Source organism: Tachyglossus aculeatus, chromosome 17 (genome assembly GCF_015852505.1).
Source record: "Tachyglossus aculeatus isolate mTacAcu1 chromosome 17, mTacAcu1.pri, whole genome shotgun sequence".
In the NCBI taxonomy this organism is placed as follows: Eukaryota; Metazoa; Chordata; class Mammalia; order Monotremata; family Tachyglossidae; genus Tachyglossus; species Tachyglossus aculeatus.
The window spans coordinates 55825349-55846146 of NC_052082.1; the positions used below are offsets into that span (position 1 = coordinate 55825349).

The 20798-nt window shown below is 56.2% G+C and overlaps 2 protein-coding genes across 3 annotated transcripts; one reads left to right on the top strand and one right to left on the bottom strand.

The window, feature by feature from the left end:
• The first annotated feature begins 5831 nt into the window (after nt 1-5831).
• Nucleotides 5832-6461, top strand: CLDN4 (claudin 4). The gene has a single exon (XM_038759514.1). The coding sequence runs from the start codon at nt 5832-5834 to the stop codon at nt 6459-6461; it is 630 nt and encodes a 209-aa protein (XP_038615442.1).
• Nucleotides 6462-10667: 4206 nt separating this feature from the next.
• METTL27 (methyltransferase like 27) lies at nt 10668-18878 on the bottom strand. Of its 2 annotated transcripts, none has more exons than XM_038759540.1 (6): nt 18851-18878; nt 16521-16644; nt 14905-15033; nt 14409-14544; nt 13079-13171; nt 10668-11020 (listed from the first exon to the last, which is right to left on the bottom strand). In XM_038759540.1, exons 2-6 carry the CDS (start codon nt 16638-16640, stop codon nt 10830-10832), a joined length of 669 nt encoding a protein of 222 aa, XP_038615468.1. In that variant the 5' UTR covers nt 16641-16644; nt 18851-18878; the 3' UTR covers nt 10668-10829. The 2 variants fall into 2 exon arrangements, with proteins under 2 accessions (XP_038615468.1, XP_038615467.1); XM_038759539.1 differs by having other exon boundaries at nt 10668-11045.
• Nucleotides 18879-20798: the final 1920 nt, after the last annotated feature.

The window sequence follows — 20798 nt, forward strand, 5'->3', positions numbered from 1 at the left end:
TATTCTCCCAGCTCCTCCACCCGGATCTCAAATCCCTGAACGCCGCCCCTCCCCAGGCCCTAAAGCGGGTTTTGGTTGGGGTGGGGGGGTGTCTCTGCTACCTGTGGGCTAGGCCTGGCCCTCCCCTTCCCTCTTCCCCGGCCCCAGATTGATGGAGGGTGGGCTCGGGACCTCGCCGCCGCCCGTGGGGACCACGGCCCCTCTCCCCAGCCCCAGTGGCACGGGACAACGGGTCACATGGGGGAAACTGGTCCTTCCGCTAATCCTCCGCCCCAGCCCCGGGGCCCACCTCCACCCCTGGCCCAGTCCCAGCACCGACTTTGCCCCCGCCCCAGCCCTAAGCTTTCACCCTCATTCTGAGTTTATCTTTCCCCGATCTCAGCCCCTCACCAGGGCCTCTGCGGTGGCAGGGTACAGGCCCCAGGGCGGCACTGGGCAAGAAGCCAGCAGCACCCCCCCACCAGATGGAGGCCCCCGGGGTGGGGGTGGAGAGCCGAGGCAGGGGAAGGGCTCAGAGTGCCGAAATGGGGAGCGTAAGCCCCCCAGGAACCAGGGCTGGGCCACAGTCAGGGAGAGGAGGGACTGGGCAGCCAACTCCCTCCCTTCCTCTCCGCTGTCCTCCTTCTCCCCACCCTGCACCCCTAAATCTCCCCTCTTTGGGTCCCCCGCCTCTTCCCCATACCCTCTGGCCCCATGCCCTGACGATGATGGTATTTGTGAAGCGTTTACTATGTGCCAAGCACTGGGGTAGAGACAAGCTAATCAGGTTGGACACAGTCCCTGACCCACGTGGGCCTCACAGTCTAAGTAGGAGGTCACGCTGCTTTCCTTTCATTCATTCATTCATTATTTATTCAATTGTATTGACTGAGAAGCAGCGTGACTCGATGGAAAGAGCCCGGCTTTGGAGTCGGAGGTCATGGGTTCAAATCCCAGCTCCGTCGCTTGTCAGCTGTGTGACTTTGGGCAAGTCACTTAACTTTTCTGGGCCTCAGTTACCTCATCTGGAAAATGGGGATGAAGACTGTTGCCAATTTTTACTTCCCAAGCGCTTAGTACAGTGCTCTGCACACAGTAAGCGCTCAATAAATACAATTGATGATGATGATGAAGACTGTTAGCCCCATGTGGGACAACCTGATCACCCTGTATCCCCCCCAGTGCTTTGCACATAGTAAGCACTTAATAAATGCCATTATTATTATTATTACTGAGAGAGTACTGTGTGCAGAGCACTGTACTAAGCTCTTGGGAAAGTACACTAGAACAATAAACAGACACATTCCTGCCCACAATGAGTTTACAGTCTAGAGGGTCCTGTGACTTCCTTCTCACCCATTCCTTGCTTCCCTGGAACTAAAACCCGGACCCCCAGCTCCCACCTCCCAAACTCCCCTCTTCCTTTAGGCCTCACCCACCCTCTGCCCGGGCACCCCAAAGTCACCAGTGGGCAACATTGAGAAAGCTAGCAGAGAGGTGGGTTCTGCCCTGGAGCAGGGCACCGAATTCGAATTGTCGGTCCAACGGCCGGTCAGCTGGCAGCCCGGACCACCCACCCACCCACTCGCCACCTCAGGGCAGCTCAGCCTGACTGCTCCTTAACTGTCTGTCGCCATCCCTTTGCCCCCTTTTTAGTTTTAGACTGTGAGGCCCCTAAAGGAGAGGGACCGTGCCTAATTTCCAACTGGGAATTCTTTCCTAGCTCTTAATCCCAGCATACAGTTAAGTACTTAATAACTACTACTACTGCTACTGCTACTACTGCTACTACTACTACTGCTGCTGCTGCTGCTGCTGCTGCTGCTGCTGCTGTAGCGAAGCAGCGTGGCTCAGTGAAAAGAGCCCGGGCTTTGGAGTCAGAGATCATGGGTTCAATCCCAGCTCTGCAACTTGTCAGCTGCATGACTTTGGGCAAGTCACTTAACTTCTCTGGGCCTCACTGTGACCTCATCCGTAAAATGGGGATGAAGACTGTGAGCCCCCCGTGGGACAGCCTGATCACCTTGTAACCTCCCCAGCGCTTAGAACAGTGCTTTGCACATAGTAAGTGCTTAACAAATGCCATTATTATTATTATTACTACCCAGTGGAGAAGAGCTGGTTCCGGCCCTCAAGGGGTTGCCAGTTGAGAGGAGAGTCAGGACAGACAGAAAGACAGATTAGTCAGTGGTATTTATTGAACTCTCACTACTGCGTACAGAGAGTAGTGTACTAAGCTCCTGACACGTGTGTGCTTTCGCCCACACCCACCCCCATCCCCCCCGCTCCCCTCCTCCTCTCACAGGGCTGGGCTCTGGGGAGAGGAAGATTGGGTCCCTACCCTCGAAGGGGTCGCCAGACTGGGGAAGCCCCAGAGACAGACAGATAGACAAAGGGACAGAGTTTAGCCCAAGTGCTGGGCAGGCCCCGGAGAGACTCTGGGCGGGTGGGGGTACTCTCGGAAGGTTTCCTGGAGAAGGTGGGGAATTTTCAGAGTCGTCAGCAGGAGGAGAGGGGGCGGATTTGGGGACGGCCCGGGAGGGTGATGATAAAGTGGGGGGGGGTCGACGACCCCCAGGATGGGGGGGAGGGGGTTTCCACCTGCGGGGCCACGTGGATTTCCCTTTTAAGGGCACTGCTCTGGATGCCTGTTGCGTGCCAGCCCCGTGAGAGCTCGGAATAGAACTCTCCAAACGCCTAACCCTGTGCCCAGGGAACAACGCTCAGAGAGGGTGAGGGCGGGGAGGGGCACCATTAAGGGAAAGAAGAGGAGGAACCAGGAAAGCCGGCTTTCCCTCCCGGGCCCCCTCCTCTTCAGCCTCGACACCTCCTTCCGTCCCTATCCCTGCCTCCCCTATGCCCACTGCCCCCTCCCCTTTCTACCCCCCTGCCCCCTCTTCCTCTGCCACTTTGCCCCCTCCTGTTCTCTCCCTCTACTTTTTTTCTTTCTCCGCCTGTTCTCTGCCCTTGGAGGGGGCATGCCCCTTTGCAGGGGTGGTCACCGATTTGGAAGCCCCGCGGAATGACCCCCGCCTATGTCCTGGCTGACCAAACAGGAGAGCTGGGAATGGGGAGGGGGAAGCCTTGTGGGAAACACCCTGGGGCCTGCTTTCTGAGTCACCGGCAGATAGGTCCATGACCTGACCCGGAAAAGTCCGGGGCAACGGCCCAGGGGGTCAGCAGGACCTGAGAGGATGGCGGCTGAAGGGGCAACAGGATTCAAATCTAGGGCCGTTGGGAGAAGGGGCTTCTCTGCGAGGAGGGGGCGAGGCCTGGCTGCGGGGAGAGGATTCATTCATTCAGTCGTGTTCATTGAGCGCTTATTGTGTGCAGGGCACTTGGAAAATACAATTCGACCACAAAGAGAGACCACCTCTACCCAACGATGGGCTCACACTCTAGAATGGCCAAGGGGAGGTAGAGGGGGGCTTGGACTTGGGCCTCAGGTGGCCCATCTCCTCCTGGAGGTCGCCTCCCTCGCTTTCCCGGGTCCCCAAGCTGGGGGCTGGGGAAGGGAGGACCCAAGCAGCCTCCTCCCTGCCTCCCCATCTCCGCTGGCACCGGACGAACAGGTTCCGCCGAATATTTGTCGCAGGTTTGGCGACCAGATGGAGCCGGACAGAATCGGCCAGCGGCGGGTGGGGGGCTTCCTGGGGGCGGGCAGGGCTAGGAGACATCAGCCAATGGGGGGTGGGGGAGTCAGGACAGCTGGGGGGGGGGGAGGGGAAAGAGAGAGCCCGGGCCTGGAGTCCGAGGTCGTGGGTTCTAATCCCACCTGTCAGCTGTGTGACTTTAGACAGGTCACTTCACTTCTCTGGGCCTCAGTGACCTCATCCGTCAAATGGGGATGAAGACTGTGAGCCCCACGTGGGGCAACCTGATCACCTTGCGTCTACCCCAGCGCTTAGATCAGTGTACATAGTAAGCGCTTAACAAATACCAGCATTATTATTATCTCCAAAGAGAGGCCCGCCAATCTCCCCCGCGGCAGTGAAATAGCCATCGATTTATCCTGATTATTCAAAAATATTTCTATGTCGGTCGCCCTCGTTAGAGTGTCAGCTCCTTGTGGATAGAGGACGGACCTGAGAGTCGGAAGGTCGTGGGTTCTAATCCCGCTCTGCCACTTGTCTGCTTTGTAAACTTGGGTAAGTCACTTCACTTCTCTGGGCCTCAGTTCCCTCATCTGTAAAATGGGGATGAAGACTGTGAGCCCCACGGGGGACAACCTGATCACCTTGTAACCTCCCCAGCGCTTAGAACAGTCCTTTGATGTAATAAACACTTAACAAACACCATCATTATTATTATTATTGCTAGGGTGTCTCCCCAAGGCCCCATGGGGAGTGCCCCGAAGATGCTGATCCTCAGTTCCCAGGCGCTCTGAAGGTTGGCATCTTCGCTGTCGGGCACCGCCGGCCCCTCTGGATGGAGATTCGGAAGGGTATGCTCCCCGTACCCCTCCGTGCCCGGTCTCTCAGACCCGGACAAGGGAGTGTGCTGACCCCTTCAGCCCCCGGGACGGTTGGCAGAGCCGGGCATCATACCCAGCAGTGGACCATGTGCCCATCTCCCAGCCGGACTGGAATGGCTTCCCCGGCTCCCAGGAATAATAATAATAATGATGATGGTATTTGTCAAGCGCTTACTATGTGCCAGGCACTGTACTAGACGCTGGGGTGGATACAAGCAAATCAGGTTGGACACTGTCCCTGTCCCACATGGGGCTCACAGTCTCAACCCCCATTTTACAGATGAGGGAACTGAGGCCCAGAGAAGTGAAATGACTTAATATTCGTTAAGCTCTTACAGCGTGCCAAGCACTGTCCTAAGCACTGGGGTGCCTAGAAGGTCGTCAGGTTGTCCCACGTGGGGCTCACTGCCTCAATCCCCATTTTACAGGTGAGGGAACTGAGGCCCAGAGAAGCGAAGTGCCTTCAGAATAGTGATGGTATTTAAGCGCTGACTATGTGCCAAGCACTGCTGTCAGCACTGGGGTGGACAGACGGTAACCGGGTTGTCCCGCGTGCGGCTCACGGCCTCAATCCCCGTTTTACCGGGGAGGGAACCAGAGAAGTGAAGCGACTCGCCCGAGGCCACACGGGAGCCGGGCGACTCGAACGCAAGTCCTCAGGCCCCTAGGCCGGTCTGCTTAGAGAAGCAGCGTGGCTCAGTGGAAAGAGCATGGGCGTTGGAGTCAGAGGTCATGGGTTCAAGTCCCGGCTCCACCAAACGTCAGCTGGGTGACTTTGGGCAAGTCGCTTTACTTCTCTGGGCCTCAGTGACCTCATCTGGAAAACGGGGATGAAGACTGTGAGCCGCCCCGTGGGACAACCTGATCACCTTGTATCCCCTCGGTGCTTTGCACATAGTAAGGGCTTAATCAATGCCATCATTGTTATTGTAATCCCTGGGCCACGGGGCTGCTGGCAGCAGTTCCCGGGGTCACTTCCCCTTCCCCTCCCCACCTGGACCGATGCGTCAGCCCCAACCCCTGGGTGACTTGGCCCGGCTGACGTCGCGTCTCTGTTGACCAAGAAGGGAGATTGGAGTTTCCTCCGAGACTCGCTCTCCGCCGAACGTCCCCGGTGACTAAGGTCCCGGGGGCAGAGAGGCAGATCCCTCAAAGTATCTCTGTTGCGGGGAGGGGGTGGAATCCGGTGAAACTGGTCGCGGGACCGGCCCCGCCTCTCCATCCCGAACCCATATAACCGGCCCCGCGTCCGGAGGGCCAGGTTGGCTGCAGCCGTCGGCAGCGAGGAGTCGACATCCCGGAGTCCGGACCTCGTCTTTCCCCTCCAGGTCCGGCCGCTGGTCTCGCAGGCCGCGCAGAGGCCCTTGCAGAGGCAGCGATGGGCTCCATGGGCCTCCAGGTGATGGGCATCGCCCTGGCGGTGCTGGGCTGGCTGGGCGTGATGCTGTGCTGCGCGCTGCCCATGTGGAGGGTCTCGGCCTTCATCGGCAGCAGCATCGTGACGGCCCAGACCATCTGGGAGGGCCTGTGGATGAACTGCGTGGTGCAGAGCACCGGCCAGATGCAGTGCAAGGTGTACGACTCCCTGCTGGCCCTGCCCCAGGACCTGCAGGCCGCCCGGGCCCTCGTGGTCATCTGCATCGTCGTGGCCGCCCTGGCCGTGCTCCTGGCCGTGGTCGGGGGCAAGTGCACCAACTGTGTGGAGGACGAGTCGGCCAAGGCCAAGACCACCGTCGGGGCGGGCGTGGTCTTCCTGCTGGCCGGCGTGCTGGCCCTCATCCCCGTCTCCTGGACGGCCAACAACATCATCCGCGACTTCTACAACCCCACCGTGCCCCAGGGCCAGAAGCGGGAGATGGGGGCCTCGCTGTACATCGGCTGGGCGGCGGCGGGGCTCCTGCTCCTGGGCGGGGCCCTGCTCTGCTGCAACTGCCCCCCGCGCAGGGACAAGCCCTATTCCGCCAAGTACTCGGCCGCCCGCTCTGCCCCCAACAGCAACTACGTGTAGGGCCCGGCCCCGGGCGCTAGGGGGCGGCGGAGAGCGGCCTGACACCCCCTGCCCCCGGCTCGGGACCCTCCCTCCACCTGCAACTACCTGTAGGGCCCGCACCTGGACGCTAGGGGGCGCGCGCGGCCTGCCACCCCTTCCCCCTGCAACTACCTGTAGGGCCCGACTCTGGACGCTAGGGGGCGCACGCGGCCTGCCACCCCCTCTCCCTGCAACTACCTGTAGGGCCCGCACCTGGACGCTAGGGGGTGCGTGCGGCCTGCCACCCCCTCCCCCTGCATCTACCTGTAGGGCCCGGACCTGGACTCAAGGGGGCGCGCGCGGCATACCACCCCTTCCCCCTGCAACAACGTGTTGGGCCCGACTCTGGACGCTAGGGGGCGGAGGCGCGCAGCCTGCCACCCCCTCCCCCTGCAACTACCTGTAGGGCCCGCACCTGGCCGCTAGGGGGCGCACGCGGCCTGCCACCCCCTCCCCCTGCAACCACCTGTAGGGGCCGGCTCTGGACGCTAGGGGGCGCGCGCGGACTGCCACCCCCTCCCCCTGCAACTATCCGTGGGGCCCGGCTCTGGACGCTAGGGGGCGTGCGCGGCCTACCACCCCTTCCCCCTGCAACAACGTGTAGGGCCCGGCTCTGGACGCTAGGGGGCGCGCGCGGCCTGCCACCCCCTCCCCCTGCAACTACCTGTCGGGTCCGCACCTGGACGCTAGGGGGCGCGCGCGGCCTGCCACCCCTCGCCCCCCGCTCGGGCCCCGCCACCTGCAACTACGTGTAGGGCCCGGCCCTGGACGCTAGGGGGCGGAGGCGCGCAAAGACTACTACCTTCGCTCTGGCCCCTCCACCTGCAACTACCTGTAGGGCCCGGCCCTGGACGCTAGGGGGCATAGGCGCGCGCAGCCTGTCACCCCCGCATCCCGCAACTACGTGTAGCGCCCGGCCCTGGACGCAAGGGGGCGTATGCGCGCGCAGCCCACTACCCTTGCTCGGGCCCCCCCGCCTACAACTACTTGTAGGGCCCGTCCCTGGACGCTAGGGGGCGCATGTGCGCGCAGCGTTGCACCCCGCCTCCTCCCGGCCCACCTGGTCGCCACCCAGACCCCGCCTCTTCTCCGGCCTCCCCCCCTGCTGGGACCGGGTGGAGCCGCCCGGACTGCCGGGGAGCGCCCCCCCCCCCATTACCTCTCCATGGACTCACCCTCCCCGCTTGGAAGGGACTGAGTGGTCAGGCCCATTCGGGGACCGCACTGACAGCGTGCAGTCAGCGGGGGGGCGGGGGGGGGGGATCTGAGCTGGTTCTTGGCTGAGCGGCGCGGGCTCCGGGGTTGCCTGGCCGGCTGGTCCGTGTCAGGTGGAGGGAGGGGGCTGCGCTCAGGACACGGCCCGGGGGTGGGCACCTCGGGGACAGGAGTGCGTCCCCATCCGCTCGGGGACAGTAAGTGCGCCCCCCAACCGATCGGGGACAGTAAGTGCGCCCCCATCCGATCGGGGACAGTAGTGCGCCCCCATTCGATCGGGGACGGTAAGTGCGCCCCCATCCGCTCAAGGAGGGGAGTGCGCCCCCATCCGATCGGGGACAGTAAGTGCGCCCCCATCCGTTCGGGGACAGTAGTGCGCCCCCATTAGATCGGGGACAGTAAGTGCGCCCCCATCCGATCGGGGACAGTAGTGCGCCCCCATTCGATCGGGGACGGTAAGTGCGCCCCCATCCGCTCAAGGAGGGGAGTGCGCCCCCATCCGATCGGGGACAGTAAGTGCGCCCCCATCCGTTCGGGGACAGTAGTGCGCCCCCATTAGATCGGGGACAGTAAGTGCGCCCCCATCCGTTTATGGACAGTAGTCCGCCCCCATCCGCTCGGGGACGGTAAGTGCGCCCCCATCCGCTCGGGGACAGGAATGCGCCCCCATCCGCTCGGGGACAGGAATGCTCCCCCATCCGATCGGGGACAGTATGTGCGCCCCCATCCGTTCAGGGACAGTAGTGCGCCCCCATCCGCTCAAGGAGGGGAGTGCGCCCCCATCCGTTCAGGGACAGTAGTGCGCCCCCATTCGATCGGGGACGGTAAGTGTGCCCCCATCCGTTCAAGGAGGGGAGTGCGCCCCCATCCGCTCGGGGGCAGTAAGTGCGCCCCCATCCGTTCGGGGACAGTAGTGCGCCCCCATCCGCTCAAGGAGGGGAGTGCGCCCCCATCCGCTCAGGGACAGTAGTGCGCCCCCATCGGCTCGGGGACAGTGTGTGCGCCCCCATCCTGGTGTGAAAGTGTAGTTGTGTGTGTTTGTGGGGGTGTGTACTTTCTGTGCCTCGCCCTGCTTTGTCTCTCCCCGCTAGGGTGACTCTGTGTGGGGGGGTGTATTTTCTGTGCCTCGACCCCCTTTGTCTCCCCCTGCTAGGGTGGCTCTGTGTGTGTGTGTGTGTGTGTGTGTGCGTGTGTGTGTGTGTGTTTTGGGGGGCAGGGGGACACCGTTTTGGCCGGCCCCCGGCGTACTTATTGAGCGCCTTACTGTGTGCAAAGCACTGTCCTAAGCGCTTGGGAGAGGACACTACAACCCTAAACGGGCCCATTCCCGGCCCACAAGGAGCTGAGGGTGTCGAGGCCCTTGGGGGGACGGGGTGGGACGTCTGGAGGAGGGCAGGGGGGTCCGGGATGGGGGAGGGGAGAGAGGGTGGGGGGCGTGGGGGGGAAGGACCAGTTTTGGAGGGAACAAGCGAGGCCACAAGCGACACCTGCAGCACCCCCCTCCCCCCGAGGCGTCCTATCCACTCCAAAAGGGGCTCGGGGGGGCGGGGGGGGGGGCTGGGCAAATGAGTGCAAATGAAGTTGCATCTCCCTGTTCCCTCCGTGCAAGGGTACCCCCCTTTCAAGGCCTACGGTTCTACTTTGTAAATCTGGGTTTTTTTTGTAACAATATCTCTATGCTGTAATTATTATTTTCTACAATAAACTGGCCCCGTCCACCAGAACTTGCAGTTGTGCCTCTGAGTCGGGCGGTGGGTGAGTCCGCCGGGAGGGCCGGGGGTCCCGGGGCGGGTGGCAAGGAGTGCCCGGGCCTTCGTGTGGGTGGGGGCGCGGTGCAGGGGTGGCCCTGGACCCCATCCAGCAAGGGCTTGGAGGGAGGGAAGCAGTGTGGCTTAGTGGAAAGAGCCCGGGCTTGGGAGTCGGAGGTTACGGGTTCTAATTCCGCCTCCGCCACTTGCCAGCTGTGTGACTGTGATCAAGTCACTTCACTTCTCTGGGCCTCAGTTACCTCTTCTGTAAAATGGGGATCAAGACTATGGGCCCCAAGTGGGACAACCTAATCACCTTGTATGTATCCCAGTGCTTAGAACAGTACTTAGCACATAGTAAGCACTTAACGAATACCAACATTATTATTATTATCTCTCCTCCTAGCCGGAATTGGACCTTGAACCCCACGGGGCCCCAGGCGGCTGGGTCTGGAACCAGTCCCGGGACGGGGGGAGGGACAGGTTTGCCCAACATCCCCTGGAGAAGACGGGACCGTGGAGGGCAGGTGCCTCAGTCCCGCCAAATCCCTCCGTTCCCTGCCTGACCCTCAACCCCAGACTGGTGTGTGACCCTGGGCTAGTCACTTCACTTCTCTGGGCCTCAGTTCCCTCATCTGTAAAATGGGGATGAAGACGGTGAGCCCCACGTGGGACAGGGGCTTTGTCGGAACTGATCACCTGAAGCAGCATGGCTCAGTGGTAAGAGCGAGGGCTTGGGAGTCAGAGGTCATGGGTTTGAATCCCGGCTCCGCCACTTGTCAGCTGTGTGACTGTGTGGGCAAGTCACTTCACTTCTCTGGGCCTCAGTTACCTGTTCTGTAAAATGGGGATCAAGACTATGAGCCCCAAGTGGGACAACCTGATCACCTTGTAGCCCCCCCAGCGCTTAGAACAGTGCTTTGCACATAGTAAGCGCTTAACAAATACCACCATTATTATTATTATCTACCCTAGGGCTTAGAAAAGTGCTTGGCACTTAGTAAGTGCTTAACCAATACCACAATTATTATTATTACCCCAATCCCCCATGGCCTGAAGCTGGAATGTCTGCCCACCTTTTCCGCCAGCCTTAGCTCTGACCTTCCACTGTGTGGGTCAGGAAAGGAAAAGACCGGGAAGGGGCCAGGGACTCTGGACTTCCGAAAAAGCCCCTCTCCCTGCATGTCTTCGCCCTAACAACAGACACTCTCTCCAATCACTCTTCCATCCGATCTGTTAATAACTGTATTCGTTAAGCGCTCACTTGGTGCCCAGGGTGGTATTTATGCCCTGGGCTCCCTGGGGGGTGAGGGATTTGGGGTCACAGAGTGGGGAAGGGGTCTGGGCACCGTTCAGGGAGCCGGACTCTTGCGGTACAGGAAGATCACGCCGGGGATGAAGCCGTGGCCTCCTCGGCCCTGGCCTGTGGGGCCGGGCTGCTCTTCCTCGGGGGCGGTGGCCCTTTCCCACCGCTCCACGGGCTGCTCCAACAACCGCTCCCACCGCCCGGCCCGGACCAGGGTCTCCAGGGCTTCTTCCAGATCCGCCTTGTAGCGCAGGTTGGAGGTGTTGGCCCTGGTGGTCAGACACACCAAACCCCCTGCCAGCAAAGATGGTGTCGGGAGAAGGGAGGGCATCCCCCTAGGCCCGCAGAGTAGTTTGTTTATTCCTATTAATATCTACCTCCCCCGTAAGCTTGTTTTTTAAATGGCATTTATTAAGCGCTTACTATGTGCAAAGCACTGCTAAGCACTGGGGAGGTTACAAGGTGATCAGGTTGCCCCTCGGGGGGCTCACAGTCTTAATCCCCATTTGACAGATGAGGTAACTGAGGCCCAGAGAAGTGAAGTGACTTGCCCAAAGTCACAGAGCTGACAAATGGCGGAGCCGGGATTTGAACCCCTGACCTCTGACTCCAAAGCCCGTGCTCTTTCCACTGATTCATGCTGCTTCTCGTTGTGGGTAGGTGGTGTTTCTGTTTATTGTTATACGGTTCTCTCCCAAGTGCTTAATACAGCGCTCTGCACACAGTAAGTGCTCGATAAATACGACTGAATGAACACCCTCCCACCCCGCCCTGCCCTGAGCATTGCCCGGGCGGATTTCTGGACTCTGGGGTTTTCTCTTCCCAACGCGGAGCCTCGTCCCCTCAGCCTCCTCCTCCCGGGGCCACCCGAGACCCTCGTCGTCATCCTTGTCAGATGGTCCCCTGGTCACCGGCACTGAGGAATTGCCCTCCCCTGTTACAGCTGGGGAAACGGGCCCAGAGAGGTCAAACGACCTGCCCCAGGATACCCAGCGAGCAGGGGCAGAGATGGGATGGGAACTCCAGCCTCCTACACCCTAGTGACATCATTAGGCCTGTGGCCCCGTCTACATGTTTTGTTTTGTTGTCTGCCTCCCTCTTCTAGGTGTGAGCCCGTTGTCGGGTAGGGACTGTCTCTATATGTTCCTGACTTGTACTTCCCAAGCGCTTAGTACAGTGCTCTGCACACAGTAAGCGCTCAATAAATACAATTGAATGAATGAATAAATGAATGGTGGGGCTAGGGTGGGGCTGGGGACAGACCCCTCCCCCTGCCACCCAGGGGCTCAGAGGAGGAAGCCTGGGCCCCAGGCCTAAGCTCTCTGTGGAGGCACTGAAGTTTTTTTGGTTGTTGTTTTTCATTCATTGTTGGATTTATTGAGCGCTTACTGTGTGCAGAGCACTGTACTACGAGCTTGATGTTTTGATGATGATGATTGTGCTATTTGTTAAGTGTTTACTATGTGCTTAGCACTGTTCATCAGGTTGTCCCACATGGGGCTCACAGTCTTAATCCCCATAATAATAATAATAATAATAATGGCATTTATTAAGCGCTTACTATATGCAAAGCACTGTTCTATGCGCTGGGGAGGTTACAAGGTGATCACCTGTATATATGTATATACGTTTGTACATATTTATTACTCTATTTATTTATTTATTTTACTTGTACATATCTATTCTATTTATTTTATTTTGTTAGTATGCTTGGCTTTGCCTCCCCCTTTTAGACTGTAAGCCCACTGTTGGGTAGGGACTGTCTCTATATGTTGCCAATTTGTACTTCCCAAGCACTTCGTACAGTGCTCTGATTATTGATTGATTGATCAGGTTGTCCCTCGGGGGGCTCACAGTCTTAATCCCCATTTTACAGACGAAGTAACTGAGGTGCAGAGAAGTGAAGTGACTTGCCCAAAGTCACACAGCTGACAAGTGGCGGAGCCGGGATTAGAACCCACGACCTCTGACTCCCAAGCCCGGGATCTTTCCACTAAGCCGCGCTGCTGGTCTGTTTTGTTTTTTTATGGAATTTGCTAAGCGCTTCCTATGTGCCAGGCACTGTACTAAGCACTGGGGTAGATAGAAGATAGTCAAGTTGGACACAGTCCCTGTTCCACATGGGCTCACAGTCTTACAGATGAGGTAATTTAGGAGTTAAGCGACTTGCCCAAGGTCCCCCTGCAGCGGAGCCGGGATTAGAAGGCGGGTCCTTCTGACTCCGGGGCCTGTGCTCTATCCATTGGGCAACATAGCATCTCTTTTCCTCGGCTTCCTGGCTCCGGGAGATGGGAAGTTTGGGGCTGGGAATGTGGGAGGGGGCTTACCTGGCTTGGTGACCCTCAGAAGCTCTGGCAGGGCACTGCAGGGCACCTGGCCTTCACTCAGGGCCCCGACGATAGTCACCGCGTCGTACTGGTCTGGGGCGGGGGCCGCAGAGGGAGGGATGGAAGAGTCACCTCAGCCACCATTTCAGACCAGTTCTGTTGTGTTCAGACACCCTCCCACCCAACCCCCCGCCTTCGTGGTGTCTGTTAAGCGCTTACTATGTGCCAGGCACTGTTCTAAGCGCCGGGGTAGATGCAAGGTTGGATACGGTCCGTGTCCCACACAGGGCTCACAGTCTTAATCCCCATTTTTCAGGTGAGGGAACTGAGGCCTGGAGAAGTGATGCGACTTGTCCAAGGTCGCCCAGCAGACAAATGGTATGGACGGGATTAAGACCTTCTGACTCTCAGGCCTCTGCTCTAACCAATAGGCCACGCTACTTCTCATCCTCATACTTCTCATAAAATAAAATCATTATTTTATTTTGTTAGTATGTTTGGTTTTGTCTCCCCCTTTTAGACTGTGAGCCCACTGTTGGGTAGGGACCGTCTCTATATGTTGCCAATTTGTACTTCCCAAGCGCTTAGTACAGTGCTCTGCACACAGTAAGCGCTCAATAAACATGATTGATGATGATGATGATGATCCTCTGGACTGTACGCTTGTTGCAGGCAGGGGATCGTCTGTTTATTGTTCTATTGTAGTCTCCCAAGCGCTTAGTATAGTGCTTTGCACTGTAAGCTCATTGTGGGCAGGGAATGTGTCTGTTTATTGTTCTACTGTACTCTCCCAAGTGCGTAATACAGTGCTTTGCACAATGTAAGCGTACGGTAAATATGATTAAATTAATAAATGAATCCCTTGTCCTGCAGGGTCCCCCCTCACACCTCCCCGCCTCTCCAGCTCTGACCACTCCCTCCCTCAGCCCCTCCTGAGGACAGAGGAATGTCCCCGGGAGCATCTCTCGTTGTGCTAAGCGCTGGGGTAGATACAGGTTAATCAGGTTGGACACAGTCCCTGTCCCACATGGGGCTTACGGTCTTAGAGATGAGGTCATTTAGGCCCAGAGAAGTGAAGTGACTCCCCCAAGGTCACCCAGCAGACAAGTGGTCATGGAGGGACCTTCTTTTCAGTCTTTTAGACTGTGAGCCCACTATTGGGTAGGGACTGTCTCTATATGTTGCCAACTTGTACTTCCCAAGCGCTTAGTACAGTGCTCTGCACACAGTAAGCGCTCAATAAATACGATTGATGATGATGATGATGAAGTGGCAGAGCCGGGATTAGAACCTTCCCCTCCTGGGGTCAGTCGGTGGGAGAAGCGCTTACCCGAGGGGACGGGCAGGGACTCCTGGCCCAGGGTACAGAGGCCCAGCCATCGGTACAGCCCCTGCTGCCGTGCCCTCTCCAGCATGCCAGCGCTGCCATCCATGCCGTGAATCTGGCAGAACCCATGTCTCCGCAGCTGCGGGGGCAACCCGGGCACCCCTGGTCACCCCCAGCCCCGTGCTAGGCTCAGCTATGGGCTGGGGGGCACCCAGGGGCAAGGCTGAATGAGCCCTACAGCGCGGAGAGGGGAAGGTTGGGCGTGAAGGGGGGTGGGAGAGCAGGGAGGGAAGGGACATAAATGGGGTTCAGGGGGGCAGTGATGGAGGGGAAAGGCCGGACGTGAAGGGGATGAGGAGTAGGGAGGGAAGGGAAAGGCCGGGCCTGAAGAGGGTTAGGGGGGCAGAGAGGAAGGGAAAGGCCTGGCATAAAGGGGGCGGGGTGGGTGGGTGTGGGAGTTAGGGGTACGGAGGGAGAGAAGGCTGGCGACTCCCTTCACCTCTGCAGCCACGAGTCCAGTGCCACAGGCCACGTCCAGGATCAGTGCCTCCTCAGGCGGCGAGGACCAGGCAGCGGCCAAATGCCCCACAGCCAGACGGGGGGCCCTGTACTCCAGCACGTCAACATCCTGAGGGGCAGATGGACAGATGGACTCCGGGTGGGTATCCGGGAGGGGCAGAAGCCTGGGCTGGGTGGGCTGTGGGTCTGGCCCAGGATGGCATGGTGGCAGTCCTGGAGCGGGGAGGGGCGCCCCCGCCCACTGTGCCATGCCTCCATGCTGGAGGCCCGCTCGCTAAGTCCCTCCCTCAACCCCCACACCTGTTCCCTCTGAGCCTGGGGAAATCAGATTGTGGCACCTCCGCAGGCTGAGCTGGGGCCAGGACGGCGGTTACAAGGGCAGCCTTCCCTTCCTGGCATCGCGATGCCCGATGCCAGTGCCCCAAGTTGGCCACCTCCAGGGCCTCCTCGGTGCCAGGGCAATTGATTTCCCATTTTGAAGATGAGGAAACTGAGGCTCGGAGAGGTCAAATGACTTGGCCAAGGTTATCCAGCAGGTAAGTGACGGGGCTGAGATTGGAGCCCAGGTAATCAGACTCCCAGGCCAACGCTTTTCCCGCTAGGCCAGGCTGCTTCTCTCCCATCACAATAATCAACCTGAAGCCAACACACAATTCCCAACCCTCTATTCCTTTTCTTCATCTCCCTTCTGCGTCGCCCTGACTGGCTCCCTCTATTCCCTTAGGAGAAGCAGCGTGGCTCAGTGAAAACAGCCCGGGCTTTGGAGTCAGAGGTCGTGAGTTCAAATCCCGGCTCCGCCAACTGTCATCTGTGTGACTCTGGGCAAGTCACTTCACTTCTCTGGGCCTCAGTTACCTCAACTGTAAAATGGGGATTAATACTGTGAGCCTCCCGTGGGACAACCTGATCACCTTGTAACCTCCCCAGCACTTAGAACAGTGCTTTGCACATAGTAAGCGCTTAATAAATGCTATTATTATTATTATTTTTTTTATTCACCCCCCCGTCCCAGCCCCACAGCACTTACATCATTTATTTATTTCTGTTAATGTCTGTCTCCCCGTCTAGGCTGTCATCCGCCAAGCTAGCTCTCTTCCTCCCTTCAAGGCCCTACTGAGAGCTCACCTCCTCCAGGAGGCCTTCCCAGACTGAGCTCCTTCCTTCCTCTCCCCCTCGTCCCCCTCTCCATCCCCCCCATCTTACCTCCTTCCCTTCCCCACAGCACCTGTATATATGTATATATGTTTGCACATATTTATTACTCTATTTATTTATTTTACTTGTACATATCTATGCTATTTTGTAGTATGTTTGGTTTTGTCTCCCCCTTTTAGACTGTGAGCCCACTGCTGGGTAGGGACTGTCTCTATATGTTGCCAATTTGTACTTCCCAAGTGCTTAGTACAGTGCTCTGCACACAGTAAGCGCTCAATAAATACGATTGATGATGATGAGGATGATGATTGTGGGCAGGGAATGGGTCTGTTCAGTGTTCTAGGTGTACTCTCCCAAGCGCTTAGTACAGTGCGCTGCACACAGGAAGTACTCAGTAAATGCGGTGGACTGACTGAGGTGTCGGGGGATGCCCCAGGGTACCTGGTCATAGCGCGGTGCCCACTGGTCATAGAACTGCAGCTTCTGGCTCAGGTCTCTGATGCTGTGGGACCCGCCGATGAGGTCGCAAACCTCTTCTAGGCTCCTCCGGTGGGTGGCCATTGGGCTGGAAATAATAATAATAATAATAATAATAATAATAATAATAATAATGGTAATAATGATGGCATTTGTTAAGCGCTTTCTATGTGCAAAGCACCGTTCTCATCCGCCCCTGCCTTGACCCCCTCGCCACCTACCAGGGGGAGGGCTCAGTCCCCCCTCAGTCCCGCTCCCACCTCCTCCACCCCCCCTCAGCTGCGTGGCCTAGTGGGAGTCGGAAGGACCTGGGTTCTAATCCCAGCTCCGCCACTTGTGACCTTGGGTAGGTCACTTCACTTCTCTGGGCCTCAGTTCCCTCATCTGTAAAATGGGGATTGAGACTGCGAGCCCCGTGTGGGACAGGGACTGTGTCCAACCTCTTTAGCTTGTATTTAGCCCAGCGCTTAGAACAGCAGCGTGGCTCAGTGGAAAGAGCATAGGCTCTGGAGTCAGAGGTCATGGATTCAAATCCTAGCTCCGCCAAATGTCAGCTGTGTGAATTTGGGCAAGTCACTTCACTTCTCTGTGCCTCAGTTACCTCATCTGTAAAATGGGGATTAAGACTGTGAGCCCCCCTGGGACAACCTCCTCACCTTGTAACCTCCCCAGCGCTTAGAACAGTGCTTGGCACATAGTAAGCGCTTAATAAATGCCATCATTATTTTATTATTATTTGCACACAGTAAGTGCATAATAAAAGCCATTAAAAAAAACAGTACTTGACACATAGTAAGCGCTGAACAAATATCATCATTATTATTATTATTATTACCCCCTGTTGGGAGCTGAGTGACTGGACAAACTGTGAGCTAGAAGGCTGGGCTGCCTTAATAGTAATAATAATAACAATAAATAATAATAATTATGGAAATTGTTAAGTGCTTACTCTGAGCCAAGCACTGTTCTAAGCACTGGGGTAGATACAGGTTAGTCAGGCTGGACACAGTCCCTGTCCCACTTGGGGCTCACACTTTTAATTCCCATTTTACAGATGAGGGAACTGAGGCACAGAGAAGTGAAGTGACTCGCCCAAGGTCACCCAGCAGACATGCAGCAGAGCCAGGATTAGAACCCAGGTCCTTCCCAGGCCCATGTTGTGCCCCAAACTGCCGGGCAGTGCCCACTCTATGCCCGGGTGGCAAGTGGCCCCGGGCTGTCCCACTGTGAGGGATGTCTCTGGGGTCTACAGGGGTCCCTCCCCCATCAACGATCGTCCCAGAAAATATCCCTCCACACCCCCAGATGGGCAATTCAGTTCAATCGTATTTATCGAGCGCTTACTGTGTGCAAAGCACTGTAGGGAACCAGTGTGGCTCAGTGGCAGGAGCCCGGGCTTGGCAGTCAGAGGTCGTGGGTTCTAATCCCGCCTCCGCCACTTGTCAGCTGTGTGACTTTGTGCGAGTCACTTCACTTCTCTGGGCCTCAGTGACCTCATCTGTAAAATGGGGATGAAGACTGGGAGCCCCACGTGGGATAGAGAAGCAGCGTGGCTCAGTGGAAAGAGCACGGGCTTTGGAGTCAGTGGTCCTGGGTTCAAATCCCAGCTCCGCCACTTGTCAGCTGTGTGACCTTGGGCAAGTCACTTAACTTCTCTGGGCCTCAGTTCCCTCATCTGTAAAATGGGGGTTGACTGTGAGCCCCCCCGTGGGACAACCTGATCACCTTGTATCCCCCCAGCGCTTAGAACAGTGCTTTGCACATAGTAAGCGTTTAATAAATGCCATTATTATTATAAGCTGATCACCTTGTATCCTCCCCAGTGCTTAGAACAGTGCTTTGCACATAGTAAGTGCTTAACAAATGCCATCATCATCATTATTATTACTAAGCTTTTGGGAGAGGACAAGAGAGGGCAGTGACTTCATGCCACCCTTCCAACCTGTCCAACCCTGTTCTGCCCAGGAGACTAAATTCCCCGGGGGTGGGGATTGTGTATTCTACTTCCACTATGGGAAACGGGCGCTCAGCAAGTAGTCCTGATTGACTCTAGATGAAGGACGGCCCAGCTGGAGCAGGATGGATGGGGGGAGGCCGAGGCCTGGACTACCAATGTGGTTCTGACTCAGTTTCCCCGGTCATCCTTTGGCTGGGGGCGTTCTGAGCGTTTCCCCTGCCGCTAGACTGGACGTCCCTTGAGGGTCTGAGACGGGGGAGGGGCTAATAAAAATGGGAGGGTGGACAAGGGGCTCTGGGGTGGCCGGAGCTCGAGGAGAAGGGGGAACATTTCCTACCTCGACCCTGGACCAGGGTAATAGCAAATCCGCCGAGGGCCGGAGCAGGGGCTGGGCAAAGCATTGTGGGAGATGTAGGCGTCCAAACAGCCTCCTGGGAAACGTAGTAATCGCCTCCCCGGCCCCCTTTTATTATTATTATTATTATTATTATTATTATTATTATATAATAATGATAGTGGTATTTGCTAAGCGCTTACTGTGTGCCTGGCATTTTGATGATGATGATGATGGTAGTAGTAGTAGTAATAATAATAATAATAATAATAATAATAATAATAATAATAACTGTGGTATTTGTTAATCGCTTACTGCGCGCCAGGCACTGTATTAAGCGCTGGGTTGCTGGGGTATAAATAAGCAAATCAGGCTGGACACAGTCCATGTGCCACATGAACCCCTGTCCCACATGGGGTTCACAGTCTCAATTGCAGGAGCTCTTAGTAATAATACTAATAATAATTTGATAAATTAAATTATAATATAATATAATTTAATCATAATTATTATTAGATAGAGGAGCAGCGTGGCTCAGTGGAAAGAGCACGGGCTTGGGAGTCAGAGGTCATGGGTTCTAATTCCGGCTCCCCCACATGTCTGCTGTGTGACCTTGGGCAAGTCGCTTAACTTCTCTGAGTCTCAGTTACCTCATCTGTCAAATGGGGATTAAGACTGTGAGCCCCACGTGGGATAATGTGATCATCTTGTATCCTCCCCAGCTCTTAGAATAGTGCTTCGCACATAGTAAGTGCTTAACAAATGCCATTATTATTACTATTCATAATAATATTAATAACGATGTGTTAATTAATTAATTCCTTCATTCAATCGAGTTTATTAAGCACTTACTGTGTGCAGAGCACTCTACTTAATGCTTGGGAGAATACAATACAGCAATATGTTAAGTGCTTACTATGTGTCAGGCAACGTACTTAACTCTGGGTTAGATACAAGACAATCAGGTTGGACACAGTCCCTTTCACACATGGGGTCCCTGTGAACTTGGGCAAGTCACCTCACTTCTCTGTGCCTCAGTTTCCCAATCTGTCAAATGGGGATTGAGGCTGCGAGTCCCATGTGGGACAGGGATTGGGCCTAACCCAATTTGCTTGTAGCCACCCCAGTGCTTAGTACAGTTCCTGATACACAGTAAGCACTTAACAAATGCCACAATTATTATTATATAGTAAGTGCTTAATAAATAGCCCAGTTGTTATTATTACAATGTCCCTGAGAGGTTGGGAGAGGCAGATATATTATTTCCATTTTACAGGTAAGGAAACTGAGGCCACCAAAATGATCAGATTATTAATATTATTAATTATTATTATGGGTCTCACAGTCTTAATACCCATTTCATAGATGTGGGAACTGAGGCACAGAGACGTGAAGTGACTTGTCCAAGGTCACACAGCAGACAAGTGATAGAGCCAGAATGAGAACCCAGGTCCTTCTGACGCCCAGGCCTGGGCTCTAACCACTAAGGCGTGCTTCCTTCATACTCTTGAATGAGTAGGGCTGATTCCCCGCCTTCTTCATTCCTCCCCGGACTTTCTCTCCTCCTCGGATTCCCCCCGGTCATCAATCCATCAATCATTGGTTATTTATTGAGCATGTACTGTGTGCAGAGCACTGTACTGAGGACTTGGGGGAATCCAATAGAACAGAGTTATTAGCTATGTTCCCTGTAATAGCCCCTTCCCCTGCTCTCATCCCCCGTCCCAGCCCCACAGCACTTATGTCATATCTGTCATTTATTTATTTTTATTCATGTCTGTCTCCCCCGCTCTAAACTGTAAGCTCATTGTGGGCAGGGAATGTATCTGTTTATTGTTGTATTGCTGTCTCCAAGCAGTTAGTACAGTGCTCTGTACAAAGTAAACACTCAATAGATACTATTGAATGAATGGATGAATGAATCATCTCTACTTAATGAGCGTGTACAATA